We start from the raw sequence: 15,560 nt of genomic DNA, 5'->3' as shown, positions 1-15,560 counted from the left end.
TTATATCTATAATTTATAGAATGTTGTACCGGTACCTAAATATAATCTGTGCAGCACTTTTATCCAAAATATTTTTTTATAGGCCTAGGCCTACTTTTTTTTATATTTTTTTAACTCTTTTTCATAATAACAATTTTTTAAAAATTAAATTTCTTATTTTTCTAGAAAAACTTTCCTATTAGCCTACATCGGTTGAAGGTATAATTTAATAAAATGACGTTTTTAGAAATGATTAAGTTAGCCTAATGATGTTATAACTTAGACAATCAACTATAACAATAACTGACATAATAATCAGCGGATATATCCGCCTACCGTCCGTAGAGCCCAAATATATAGCGGATATATCCACCTACCATCCGCTACGCACAAAATGCTAACGGATATATTCCTCTATAGCTAGTCCTGGAAGGGTTGATGCTATTGTAGGCCTACTAGGATTCGGGCCAGCAATGTCATTTGTTTTTGTTTATGAACCATACCGGCTGTTCAAGTATTCGTAGGGAACACTATAATATTTCATTTTAACTTCTCTAAAAACAAAATCAACTTAAGTTATAAGTCAACTTACATGAAACAAGTGTCTTATTTTTGTCTTAGTGTTTCAACAAAAGTTCTTTTGTTGAAAAATTTGTTGCATAGCCTACTACGTCTCAACCGATAAGTTAGTCAGCCCTATGTTTATGATTTCTTTTTTCTATTGTCTACGGCTGTAGCATTTTTAACAGAGATACATAAACAGTATTTTTGCTAGACTTCCGCAAAGCACCTACGATATAGGCTATTATCGGATAAATAACGATATATATATCGAAACTTGTTCGGTTTGATATAGCCTAGCCTACCGATTAAAATTTGTTTCTATTGTAGGCCTAACCATCGATTTCAAAATTGGTTTGTTTACTGGTACGTTTTTATTGGTATTTAATAAACTAAAAAAACCTACAAACCATTTCTTCCATTTTTAATCTTTAATATTTGTGTAAACTAAGGAATACATTTTTTTAAATTTTATTTTTAATTGTTATCATAACGGTTTAACTAAAATCATTTCAATATTATAATATTGAACCAGATAACCAGATAAATATTTATATTTTTATCAGTTAACTTATTCATCTGATGGTATATCGTACAGTACAGTACTGCGGAAGTGTACCCGAAAGCAGTCTACGAATTTTAAAAGGCCTTTCTTATATTTTTAGGGAGTTTTCTATATTTTTTGGAAAAATTATTCCGTATGGCTACAATGGTTAAAAATTTAATTTTGATAGGACTATGTCTACCTAAACTTTCTGTTTTTCCACGCTGAATCGAAAAATGCAATATAATTTTGTCAATTCCTAAGTGACCGTACAATTTAATTAATAACAAACTTAAGTTGAGTAACTTCGTTGTGTAATCCAGATAGTGGTGGTTTGGGCGAGTCCAAGCTCTAGCAGCGACTAATAGGCTACATGAAGGGGAGGAAGATTTGTGGAGTGGAAACAGCTGTTATTTGTTTACATTCGTTGTTAAAGAAACAAAACCACACACGACGACATGAAAACAAAATCTTAATAGGCTATCAGTTACCTAACAACGATTTGATTTGTAAAAACAAACAGACTTCGATGCCGTTTCGAAAATACAGTAGACCTAATACAACAATTGTTTGTTGTGTATTAATACATAAACTATTAAAAACATTAAAAAATGTAATCTATATTCGTAAAATACAAGGAATAGATGCTACGTCACTGCCACTTCAATAACAACAGGATTGTCCTCACCTCAACCCTCAACGTCTGTTAACTAGTGCCATAGTGCATAAACCCGCAGTACCTAAAAAGTGAAAACGTGCCATAGTGCATAATATCAAAGTGCTTTAAAAGGGAAATCTTGCCATAGTGCATAAATAGTTTAAGCATTTTTGAAATTTGTTATTTTGTTGTATTTCACCCACTATTTCAATTGTGCAAAAACAGTCTGGAGGTAACATTAATTAACAAGTCCGGTTCATTATAACCTAAACTTTTCCTTGATGTAACCTAACTTCAAAACACTTAATACAGTCACGAATACACTTTATAAAACCCGTCCTATCTTCCCCACATGCCTAAATAACTTAAGGGCTGATTAACTTAGTTTGCAAACGGATCTTTCTGAACGATTCGTTCAGAACAAATTGATTCCTTTGCGCATTAAGTCGAGTATAAACAGCTGTTTGCTCTCCTCAGTTCACATACGGACCTGTCCAGACCACCATATTACCACCAGTACCGCTCAATGAACCTTAGATTCGTCATTTTAACTGAGCCACTTAGGAATCTCCTGACAAAAACTGATTGAATTTTCGGATTCAGCATGCAAAAAACTGTAAGTAAACATACCAAAACTACATTTTTTACCATTTTAGATATACGGAATGGTTGCACTTTTTTGGCCTTTTTACTTAAGGAATGACTAGGCTACTAAGTTGTTAAGGGATGTCCATATGGCGACATAAATTTGGCTCAGCTTAAGTTAATAATTTAAGCCTTAATTACCTTGATTGCCAGAATTAGCTAGATTGTTTCTACAACCAACTGTTTCAGTTTAACTTATGTACAATGTCTCTAGTGATTTGTTGAAGTTGATAAGAACAATAATAAATCTCAGGCTCCCTATGGAACTGTAGCCTTCCCAAAGTTTGAGTAAGCGAGGTTCGAGCTATGAAGGTGCTGTATCGAAAATTTGAGATACCGAGGTTTTAAGATACTGACAGTTATGTTAGTTCAGTTGGATTTTCATGTCTCAACAGGAATCTAAACAAAGCTGACTTGTATTGTAAAGCAACACTTTGAGTTTTTGGGGCACATCGTGATAACATCGACTTATGAAGATAATAAAACTTTGAGTCAGTAAGGCTCGGGAAAATTTGAGTCATACCTAGAGGTTGAGTATTACTGGTAAAACCTGTTCAAATTCAATTTATTGGGGTTAAATATTTAAAACCTTTGACTTATAAAGGTACTTTTAACATGCGATTTCAAGAGGATTTGAAACAAAATTAGAGATATTTGAGATACCAGTCTCAAGTTTCAAGCTGTAACAGTCCTACCGGTAGCCTACTGTATTACCAGCTGTGATGTATCCTACATCATTGTTGCATTTTTTTTTACAAAAACTCATTTATTGTCAGGCTGTGTAGTATCATTGACTATTGGATACAGAAGAAGACATCCCATCTATATGGATCAGCTGTCGCCAATTTTTTACTAAAAAAGAATGTAGTTGTGTGAGCCAGTCACAGATTGCGCTAAAACTCTATTTTGTACCTTATTTTTTTTTTACGGTACTGACATAGTTGCTGGGTCACAACAGTTGCTATAGCTCATAATAAGTCATTCCATCAGTTTGACTTGGTAAAAACCATCATGTAATCTGCTGAAATCAGTAATTAGATCAGCGCAATCTGTAGGTGACTCACATCAACTAAGACAAATTTTATAAAAAAACTGGCTACAATTTTAACATGGGGATGGAATGTCTAGTTGTTGTATTAATAGTCAAAGGTAGTATTTTAGGTAGCAAAGAAATACCTAATGAGTTAGAGCTGAGCAAGGCCAACGGAAGTCAGCCACAGCCTGCATCCGTTACTTTCTGGACAGTCCTCATAATTTATAATGAGATATTCACCCATCATATAAGCTTAATAGCTTATTCCCTAAATGGGAAATATGCTAAAATGAGGATAGGTTCTTTGAGTAGGTATCTAGATGTACTGGCACAAAGAAGACCTAATTACGTTATTAGTTTTACCTTTAAAGTAGCTGTTTCAGTCCAGGTCTTAGAATTGAAAAGATTCACATAACAGCATTGTTTACTTACTTAACAGCATCGTTATTTTACTTACCAACTCAGGTAATGGACCAATGGGGGTCAAGGATTGAGAGAGAAGAAGTACAATTGTAATGCATTTTCTAACATCAACTAATCAGCTGTTTAGACCAATTTAATTGTTAATGAGTGGTGGATTAGTGTTTGGTACAATGATTCCTTGCATCACTGTCAGTGGCAATGAGAGGTTATAAACAAAAACATAACCTCTTTTAGAAGTTACGAGTAGTGATTGTTAGTAATTAAAAAACTGTCTTATGTAAAGTAGTGTACGCAACTTGCGTAGATAGCCTTAATGACACACATTAGAAGTTTTAAGGCACTCGCCAAGGCTTGTACATTAAATTTTCTTTTTGTGTCGTTAACAATATCTTCACGGGATCATTGTGTAAACATTACAAAAGTTTTTATCTTTACAAATAAAACCACAAGTATTTATTGTCAATAAATTTACTACGGTAATTATTGTAGCCTAATCAAAATATTTTTTATTTACAGGGATGACTGAGTCAATTGTAGCTGCAGCTGCTAGTCGTGTTGGTAAAAGGGTACTTCATCTTGATTGGTAATTTCACTACCCTATTGCATCTGAGACTAATCCTAAAATATCTCCTTAAATCTTACTAGAAGCTTAGCTATGATAGTGTTAGTGTACATTGTACCAATATGTCAAACAATTGACAAGAATGCAACAATAAGCAAATCCCTAATCTACCAAATCAATCAATAATAGTTTTGATCCATATCATGTGATTGTTTAACATAGATATCTACAACTGTTTACAACAGCTGATTTTTACTCCCTAGGAACTAAAAGAAGGATTTTACTAACTAGGGAGTAAAAATGCTACTTTAGAACCGCAAGGTGTGAATAAAAAAGCACCTGTTTTAACCGTAGTATGATGTAAAAACCATACCATTACGGCCAGTGCTGTTTAATGCCTGTGATTAATACAGCAGAACTATATTCTGAACTTTTATGATAAATAATAAGTTGTGTTGAACAAGGGGGCACTCCAACAGTGACATAGCCATAGGGGAGTCTGGTCCCTCCCTTCATGTACTAAATCCTTATATATGTATATACGTGAAGGTGATTTCTACGAAACACTACAGCCGTTATAATGGACGGATTTTTACAAACAATGTGTCAAAATTAAGTATATTTTGTGTAGACCCCCTTTCACCAATTCCTGTAATAAAAGTCCCCGGGCATTTCCCCACCATTAAAATCCCAATGTATTTCTTATGAAGAAAATGTACTAACCCAGCTGTTTATGCTTCGTTCTGCTATTTAACTAAATTTGTTTATTATGAAGATTTGTTTCTTGGCGCCATGTGGTCAATGAATTAGACTTTTGCATATATTTAAAATGCAATTCACTATAAAACATTAAGAAATCAGCATTTAAATAATCAATTAGTTCCGTTGAACTTTGCCTATGTTTCCTGGTAAGTGTGTTGAAACTGTTTCTTATAGTAGATTAAAAAACCGAATTATTCTTTTCTGCATTCTCACCCCGTAGCAAAGCAGTTACAAATTATAGTTCGGCCGCTTAGAAAACGACCTGCGCGCTAATGCTAAACCAATACTGGAGGAGGTCGTTTTCTAAGCGGCCGACCTATAGTAAGCCAAATGGTTAATCAGATTCAGATGTATATAAAGCCTATACAGAAAAAGAAAGTTAATTCTTAAAAATGTAATAATTTCATATTATTTTATTGTACTAAAATACAAAACTTTCACCTTAGGTGTTGTATATCTTTTGTTCCAACTATAACCTTTAACCTCATTTTTAACTTATTCTAGTAGGCCTACTATGAAAATTACATCCTCTGAAACTGTTACAGCATTCAAAGTTAAAGTTAGTTACTGTATTAGTTACTGTTAATTGTTATTTTTTATTGGTAAATAACTTTATTATTGTTTAAAAAGAAATCAGTAACTTGTTGGTAAACTTAGTGACGATTTCTTATGATGATTTACCCCACCACCCTTCCACGTCCCTGAGAGGGGACTTTTATTGATATACGTAGTTTTTATACCTTTTTTTATTAATGTATGCATAAAATTACATTGTTCTTGCTCTGTAAATTTTGTTTTCTCTTTTAAATTGTATAAATTTTAATAATAATATTGTGTGTTTCAGTAATGAATACTATGGAGGAATGTGGGCAGCATTCAATTTCGATGGACTTCAAAAATGGTTAGCAGAATGTCAAAACAAATCAAGTGAACTAGAACATGAGAGCACTGACAATTTGTTGAAAGAAGGTGAAAGTCTGGTCAAAGCTGGTAGTCAGTTTGCAACTGTTTTCAACATCGAGGAGAAATGGTTAATACCTGAGTAAGTTTTTATTAACAATGACTATGCACTAGCATAACTAGATTTTTATACAGTATACTAGGTATAAGTATATAAGTATACTATATATCCAATGTTAATTTTTAATTAATTATAAACTTAATTAATGAATTATAACTTAGAAAGTATTATGGTGATATTAACATTTTCAGTTTGCTTTTATTATCAATCAATTTGATACCCACTTATATTTTATAGAAGTAAAACCACTCAGGACTTTCTATACCATCGATAGATCGCAGCTAAACCAGTGGGTTTGCTCTTTTCATGTCATGACTTGCCAATAAATGTTCAGTACTATAACTGCATGTAGTCCTCTCCAAACTCATAAATTGGCTACCTTAATATGTGTATGACATTTGAATCAACCTTTAAACAAACGCAAACCTTCTCCAGCTTTGCAGTGCTTTGGCAGTATTTGAGTTTGCAGACGCAAGATGTTTTCGCTATTCCTATTTAAAACAACAACATGCTAAAATCATAAAAATTTACATTAAACTTAACTCTGTTATGGTAAAAATCACTATGTGTTCATCTTTCTGCTCAAAGATAAAGATAACAAAAGCAGTTGGTAGTGTTAACATCTTTTTTGACATTTGTTGTTTTTATAGTGATGAGTTGTCTTTGTAAGTAAGGTACCATGTTTAAATACTTCAATCTAATGTTCCTTAAGAAAGACATTAAAGAATATACCCTGTACCTTTTTTAGAGTTTTACAAGAAAAAGATGGGGAACCTCAACCATCAAAAGACACACAGACTGAAGGCAATTGTGATCTAGCCAAAGAGGAACATGAAGGTGGCTTAGAAAAGGGTGAAAAAGAATCGTCTGAAAGTGAAAAGGACAAGGATTCATCACAGTCTAAGTGTTGGAGCCAAAACAAACTAAAAACATTGTACAGGAAATTCAATTTGGATCTTGCTCCCAAGGTAAATAAAATGTAAATTTATTAGTGAGTAGGTATGAAATAAAATTTTTAGGGTTTCAAAATTTTTAACTTAATCGTACCTCTCAAACCCAGTGTCAAGCAAATTTTTGTTTGCCTAAATAAAAAAAAAAAACGCCAAATAAACCAGATCAATACAAATCCTTCTTCTCCTATGTCTAGATTACGCACGATTACGTGCGTCAGGTTCGCTAGTATATTAAACAAGCAAACTAATAATAATCTACAGTATAAACAAGAATAACATTAGAATTAAAAATGTAGGCATACTGTTTTTTGTTTTTTTTTTATTATTTTCTTGTTAAGACTACACGTACAATGCTGATCAAGAAGTTATTTTTATTTTCTCCGTAACCTTTAATCCTACAACGCTTCAACATACACATTTTTTTGTTTAAAGCTCTACCCAATGTTTGCTATGATAATTGGGCATTTTTTTGTTGTACGGATAAAAATTTGAGAATAAAAAAAATTACAACCCCATAACTCTCCTAGACCTAAATAACCTAAAGTTCCCATGACCCGATCTTACTGGTTTGCGTACACATTAGGGTGTATTAAAAGCCCTACTCGTTCTTGGCGAGTTTAATTAAAATTGGACCTAAATTAATCGAGTTATTGTGTACAAGGATACATATTTATTTTAAATATACATTTTAACTAATAGTGTTTTTGGCCTTTGGGGACAAAATTAACAAGTAAATCGGTCCTGGGTCTAGGTTTTGCCGTGCCACTTACACTATTAGGTTCTTCTGAATAATGAAATTAACTAAAAATACTCAATATTAGAATTTTTTTAAAAAATGTTTAAATCTAGTTGTCTGTTGATAATTAGAGAAGTAGTTAAAGTCTGAATGCAGACTTTACATTTTGAATTGTTTCAAAACAAAATGATCACCTTCGGGTCTCGGCAGAGTTGCCCACTCCCCCCAAGGTCAAGGGTGCATACCCCCACCCCCAACATTTAATGCTGCCCTTTTTTTACCCTCCCCCCCCAAAAATAGCCACCTATCACCTTCCTACAACAAAACCAGAATATCCAGGATTGTCTAACGTAAAAAAATAATACAACTAACAGGTAGGCCTACTGAGTGTTAATTAATTATTAGGAACATTCGTTTTCCAAATTAAAAAAAAATATGAAAGCATGAACATCCCTGCAGATGCTAAAAAATCATGAATGTTTTATCACACAATCTTCTCAGACACTAAACGATTGCAAGAATAAAACTTTGTAAATCAAGCTACTTGCACATCTCCAATATCAATGACCCAAAAATTGTTTCTAGCCCGAATCTATCTCTCGGGCCAACTATTGGCCCTGCCCGACCTGATCTCGGGGATCCGCAGACCCTTAACAATTATGAAAATTAATTCTAGCTTTTTATTGTTTAACATGTCATTTAGTTTTTCTTAAAGACTTACAGTATTTTAAAACATCCGTCTTTTATCATTTCCAGCTTCTGTATGCCAGAGGATCACTTGTAGAGCTTTTAATTTCTTCCAACATCGCTCGATATGCAGAATTCCGAAGTGTATCTCGAGTATTGACGTACATTAATGACAAGCTTGAAACTGTCCCATGCTCTCGAGCTGATGTCTTCTCTACAAAAGAAATCTCAGTCGTTGAAAAACGAATGCTGATGCAACTGCTCACGTTATGTCATGAGTATGCTAAAGATCCAGACAATAAGGAATTTCAAGGTCAGTGTCATTTATTCAATGTTACTTGTGTATTGTAATTATACAGTAGAATCTTTGAATATTGGATTCAGAATTGAAAGGCATGCTTTCAGGCAAATAAATATGGTACGTAGTTTTGTTGGTTTTGACAATCTTGTAGCCTATACCAAGGTAATGTCACAAGTTTTGTAGGGTTAAATCAATTGCAATGACCACATTAAGTTCTGTCTCTTCAGGTTGTTGGTTTTAGTATTTTCCTGTATGTGGCATGTATGACTAAACCTTACCTGATGTGCTCATTGATCAAATTCAAAGCATACGTAAACATTCATCAATTAAAGCCCCATGGGTAAATTGTATTCTACTTAAGCTCTGGTTTACTTTGTCTCATGCTGATTCATAATACCATTTACACTGTTATAGTATTTTTAGATTGCTTCTTTTTTCCCCTTAAATCCTGAATCTTTTTATTGAAGTATAGGCCTAGCATGAAAGCCCAAACAAAAACTGACAAATCTACTGCCTAGTTTAAAAACCGTAAAGAACCTACCACATTCTCTGTAAACATAAGAAGTTGTTAAACTTAACTTAGGTAATATAACTAATATGGATGTTGTTTTAGGGTTTGAGAATAAGACGTTTGTGGAGTACTTGGATTCCAAGAAGCTGACAACCAACTTGCGTCATTACGTGCTGTACGCCATCGCAATGTCCACCAACTCAACACCATGCATGGAGGGTGTGGAGCGGACTCAACGCTTCCTTACAAGCCTGGGACGTTACGGCAACACTCCCTTCCTTTGGCCTATGTATGGCAGTGGAGAACTCCCCCAATGCTTTTGTAGGTTAGTAAATATAAGTTTCTAGAGGCAGATGTAAGCATAAGCTTTATGGCACCAGCAGTCAATTCCCAGCCTACAGCATATTAATTTTATTTATTTCCAAAAATTACAAATTTACAAAACTCATATAACTTAGCTACAAAAGCCATTTATGGTTTGTCTCCAGCAATTATTATAATTTTTGTTATTTCACAGTGCCTTTTTATTCAATCAGTCTTTTCTTGTTCATTCGGTCTTTTGTTATTATATCAGTCTTTTCTTATTCAATCAGTCTTTTGTTTCCCTTGTGTTTCTGTAAATAAACTATATCATGACACAGAATACAATATTATACCAAAATAAATAACAAACCAATCATAAAATTTAAAGTAGTCAGTTTTTAACAATTATTGATAAATAATGAAAAAAGTAACAATAATAAGCATATATACTCCCAGCATCTCACAACTCAACATCTGGTGATTGCTGTGTATGTTTGATCCGCAGGACAGCATCACCTGAAGAGAGCAGCCAACTCTGTGATAGTCACCCAGGGTGGGGAGGTCCTCATTGTGCTGGTATTGTGTCAGGCTCCCAGCGTCTCACAACTCAACATCTGGTGATTGCTGTGTATGTTTGATCCGCAGGACAGCATCACCTGAAGAGAGCAGCCAACTCTGTGATAGTCACCCAGGGTGGGGAGGTCCTCATTGTGCTGGTATTGTGTCAGGCTCCCAGCGTCTCACAACTCAACATCTGGTGATTGCTGTGTATGTTTGATCCGCAGGACAGCATCACCTGAAGAGAGCAGCCACCTCTGTGATAGTCGCCCAGGGTGGGAAGAGACCATTGTGCTGGTATTGTGTCAGGCTCCCAGCGTCTCACAACTCAACATCTGGTGATAGCTGTGTATGTTTGATCCGCAGGACAGCATCACCTGAAGAGAGAAGCCAACTCTGTGATAGTCACCCAGGGTGGGGAGAGACGTCCTCATTGTGCTGGTATTGTGTCAGGCTCCCAGCGTCTCACAACTCAACATCTGGTGATTGCTGTGTATGTTTGATCTGCAAGACAGCATCACCTGAAGAGAGAAGCCAACTCTGTGATAGTCACCCAGGGTGGGGAGGTCCTCATTGTGCTGGTATTGTGTCAGGCTCCCAGTGTCTCACAACTCAACATCTGGTGATTGCTGTGTATGTTTGATCCGCAGGACAGCATCACCTGAAGAGAGAAGCCAACTCTGTGATAGTCACCCAGGGTGGGGAGGTCCTCATTGTGCTGGTATTGTGTCAAGCTCCCAGCGTCTCAAAACTCAACATCTGGTGATTGCTGTGTATGTTTGATCTGCAAGACAGCATCACCTGAAGAGAGAAGCCAACTCTGTGATAGTCACCCAGGGTGGGGAGGTCCTCATTGTGCTGGTATTGTGTCAGGCTCCCAGTGTCTCACAACTCAACATCTGGTGATTGCTGTGTATGTTTGATCCGCAGGACAGCATCACCTGAAGAGAGCAGCCAACTCTGTGATAGTCACCCAGGGTGGGGAGAGACGTCCTCATTGTGCTGGTATTGTGTCAGGCTCCCAGTGTCTCACAACTCAACATCTGGTGATTGCTGTGTATGTTTGATCCGCAGGACAGCATCACCTGAAGAGAGCAGCCAACTCAGTGATAGTCACCCAGGGTGGGGAGGTCCTCATTGTGCTGGTATTGTGTCAGGCTCCCAGCGTCTCACAACTCAACATCTGGTGATTGCTGTGTATGTTTGATCCGCAGGACAGCATCACCTGAAGAGAGCAGCAAACTCTGTGATAGTCGCCCAGGGTGGGAAGAGACCATTGTGCTGGTATTGTGTCAGGCTCCCAGCGTCTCACAACTCAACATCTGGTGATTGCTGTGTATGTTTGATCTGCAAGACAGCATCACCTGAAGAGAGCAGCCAACTCTGTGATAGTCACCCAGGGTGGGGAGGTCCTCATTGTGCTGGTATTGTGTCAGGCTCCCAGTGTCTCACAACTCAACATCTGGTGATTGCTGTGTATGTTTGATCCGCAGGACAGCATCACCTGAAGAGAGCAGCCAACTCTGTGATAGTCACCCAGGGTGGGGAGGTCCTCATTGTGCTGGTATTGTGTCAGGCTCCCAGTGTCTCACAACTCAACATCTGGTGATTGCTGTGTATGTTTGATCCGCAGGACAGCATCACCTGAAGAGAGCAGCCAACTCTGTGATAGTCACCCAGGGTGGGGAGGTCCTCATTGTGCTGGTATTGTGTCAGGCTCCCAGCGTCTCACAACTCAACATCTGGTGATTGCTGTGTATGTTTGATCCGCAGGACAGCATCACCTGAAGAGAGCAGCCAACTCAGTGATAGTCACCCAGGGTGGGGAGGTCCTCATTGTGCTGGTATTGTGTCAGGCTCCCAGCGTCTCACAACTCAACATCTGGTGATTGCTGTGTATGTTTGATCCGCAGGACAGCATCACCTGAAGAGAGCAGCCAACTCTGTGATAGTCACCTAGGGTGGGGAGGTCCTCATTGTGCTGGTATTGTGTCAGGCTCCCAGCGTCTCACAACTCAACATCTGGTGATTGCTGTGTATGTTTGATCCGCAAGACAGCATCACCTGAAGAGAGCAGCAAACTCTGTGATAGTCGCCCAGGGTGGGAAGAGACCATTGTGCTGGTATTGTGTCAGGCTCCCAGCGTCTCACAACTCAACATCTGGTGATTGCTGTGTATGTTTGATCTGCAAGACAGCATCACCTGAAGAGAGAAGCCAACTCTGTGATAGTCACCCAGGGTGGGGAGGTCCTCATTGTGCTGGTATTGTGTCAGGCTCCCAGTGTCTCACAACTCAACATCTGGTGATTGCTGTGTATGTTTGATCCGCAGGACAGCATCACCTGAAGAGAGAAGCCAACTCTGTGATAGTCACCCAGGGTGGGGAGGTCCTCATTGTGCTGGTATTTTGTCAGGCTCCCAGTGTCTCACAACTCAACATCTGGTGATTGCTGTGTATGTTTGATCCGCAGGACAGCATCACCTGAAGAGAGAAGCCAACTCTGTGATAGTCACCCAGGGTGGGGAGGTCCTCATTGTGCTGGTATTGTGTCAGGCTCCCAGCGTCTCACAACTCAACATCTGGTGATTGCTGTGTATGTTTGATCTGCAAGACAGCATCACCTGAAGAGAGAAGCCAACTCTGTGATAGTCACCCAGGGTGGGGAGGTCCTCATTGTGCTGGTATTGTGTCAGGCTCCCAGTGTCTCAAAACTCAACATCTGGTGATTGCTGTGTATGTTTGATCTGCAAGACAGCATCACCTGAAGAGAGAAGCCAACTCTGTGATAGTCGCCCAGGGTGGGGAGGACCTCATTGTGCTGGTATTGTGTCAGGCTCCCAGTGTCTCACAACTCAACATCTGGTGATTGCTATGTATGTTTGATCCACAGGACAGCATCACCTGAAGAGAGCAGCCAACTCTGTGATAGTCACCCAGGGTGGGGAGGTCCTCATTGTGCTGGTATTGTGTCAGGCTCCCAGTGTCTCACAACTCAACATCTGGTGATTGCTGTGTATGTTTGATCCGCAGGACAGCATCACCTGAAGAGAGCAGCCAACTCTGTGATAGTCACCCAGGGTGGGGAGGTCCTCATTGTGCTGGTATTGTGTCAGGCTCCCAGCGTCTCACAACTCAACATCTGGTGATTGCTGTGTATGTTTGATCCGCATGACAGCATCACCTGGAGAGAGCAGCCAACTCTGTGATAGTCACCCAAGGTGGGGAGGTCCTCATTGTGCTGGTATTGTGTCAGGCTCCCAGCGTCTCACAACTCAACATCTGGTGATTGCTGTGTATGTTTGATCCGCAGGACAGCATCACCTGAAGAGAGCAGCCAACTCTGTGATAGTCACCCAAGGTGGGGAGGTCCTCATTGTGCTGGTATTGTGTCAGGCTCCCAGTGTCTCACAACTCAACATCTGGTGATTGCTGTGTATGTTTGATCCGCAGGACAGCATCACCTGAAGAGAGCAGCCAACTCTGTGATAGTCACCCAGGGTGGGGAGGTCCTCATTGTGCTGGTATTGTGTCAGGCTCCCAGTGTCTAACCAATCAACATCTGGTGATTGCTATGTATGTTTGATCCACAGGACAGCATCACCTGAAGAGAGCAGCCAACTCTGTGATAGTCACCCAGGGTGGGGAGGTCCTCATTGTGCTGGTATTGTGTCAGGCTCCCAGTGTCTCACAACTCAACATCTCGTGATTGCTGTGTATGTTTGATCCGCAGGACAGCATCACCTGAAGAGAGCAGCCAACTCTGTGATAGTCGCCCAGGGTGGGTAGAGACCATTGTGCTGGTATTGTGTCAGGCTCCCAGCGTCTCACAACTCAACATCTGGTGATTGCTGTGTATGTTTGATCTGCAGGTTGTGTGCTGTGTTTGGTGGACAGCATCACCTGAAGAGAGCAGCCAACTCTGTGATAGTCACCCAGGGTGGGGAGGTCCTCATTGTGCTGGTATTGTGTCAGGCTCCCAGTGTCTCACAACTCAACATCTGGTGATTGCTGTGTATGTTTGATCCGCAGGACAGCATCACCTGAAGAGAGCAGCCAACTCTGTGATAGTCACCCAGGGTGGGGAGGTCCTCATTGTGCTGGTATTGTGTCAGGCTCCCAGTGTCTCACAACTCAACATCTGGTGATTGCTGTGTATGTTTGATCCGCAGGACAGCATCACCTGAAGAGAGCAGCCAACTCTGTGATAGTCACCCAGGGTGGGGAGGTCCTCATTGTGCTGGTATTGTGTCAGGCTCCCAGCGTCTCACAACTCAACATCTGGTGATTGCTGTGTATGTTTGATCCGCAGGACAGCATCACCTGAAGAGAGCAGCCAACTCAGTGATAGTCACCCAGGGTGGGGAGGTCCTCATTGTGCTGGTATTGTGTCAGGCTCCCAGCGTCTCACAACTCAACATCTGGTGATTGCTGTGTATGTTTGATCCGCAGGACAGCATCACCTGAAGAGAGCAGCAAACTCTGTGATAGTCGCCCAGGGTGGGAAGAGACCATTGTACTGGTATTGTGTCAGGCTCCCAGCGTCTCACAACTCAACATCTGGTGATAGCTGTGTATGTTTGATCCGCAGGACAGCATCACCTGAAGAGAGCAGCCAACTCTGTGATAGTCACCCAGGGTGGGGAGAGACGTCCTCATTGTGCTGGTATTGTGTCAGGCTCCCAGCGTCTCACAATTCAACATCTGGTGATTGCTGTGTATGTTTGATCTGCAAGACAGCATCACCTGAAGAGAGAAGCCAACTCTGTGATAGTCACCCAGGGTGGGGAGGTCCTCATTGTGCTGGTATTGTGTCAGGCTCCCAGTGTCTCACAACTCAACATCTGGTGATTGCTGTGTATGTTTGATCCGCAGGACAGCATCACCTGAAGAGAGAAGCCAACTCTGTGAATTTCACCCAGGGTGGGGAGGTCCTTATTGTGCTGGTATTGTGTCAGGCTCCCAGTGTCTCACAACTCAACATCTGGTGATTGCTGTGTATGTTTGATCCGCAGGACAGCATCACCTGAAGAGAGAAGCCAACTCTGTGATAGTCACCCAGGGTGGGGAGGTCCTCATTGTGCTGGTATTGTGTCAGGCTCCCAGCGTCTCACAACTCAACATCTGGTGATTGCTGTGTATGTTTGATCCGCAGGACAGCATCACCTGAAGAGAGAAGCCAACTCTGTGATAGTCACCCAGGGTGGGGAGGTCCTCATTGTGCTGGTATTTTGTCAGGCTCCCAGTGTCTCACAACTCAACATCTGGTGATTGCTGTGTATGTTTGATCCGCAGGACAGCATCACCTGAAGAGAGAAGCCAAC

At 39.7% G+C, this 15,560-nt stretch overlaps 1 protein-coding gene across 1 annotated transcript in view; it reads left to right on the top strand.

Annotated features, from left to right (window-relative positions):
* The window catches only part of LOC128986301 (rab proteins geranylgeranyltransferase component A-like), a 37,578-nt gene that overhangs the window by 1,076 nt on the left and 20,942 nt on the right, over positions 1-15,560 (top strand). Inside the window, exons 2-6 of the mRNA XM_054406596.1 lie at positions 4,360-4,426; positions 6,012-6,209; positions 6,937-7,156; positions 8,634-8,877; positions 9,479-9,701. Of these exons, the coding sequence (XP_054262571.1) occupies positions 4,360-4,426; positions 6,012-6,209; positions 6,937-7,156; positions 8,634-8,877; positions 9,479-9,701 (952 nt within the window). The remainder of the gene's footprint in view (positions 1-4,359; positions 4,427-6,011; positions 6,210-6,936; positions 7,157-8,633; positions 8,878-9,478; positions 9,702-15,560) is intronic.

Source organism: Macrosteles quadrilineatus, unplaced genomic scaffold (assembly GCF_028750875.1).
Source record: "Macrosteles quadrilineatus isolate MER2022 unplaced genomic scaffold, UCM_ALF_1.0 Scaffold_2__2_contigs__length_208266976, whole genome shotgun sequence".
In the NCBI taxonomy this organism is placed as follows: domain Eukaryota; kingdom Metazoa; phylum Arthropoda; class Insecta; order Hemiptera; family Cicadellidae; genus Macrosteles; species Macrosteles quadrilineatus.
This window is presented reverse-complemented; position numbering and strand designations above follow the sequence as displayed.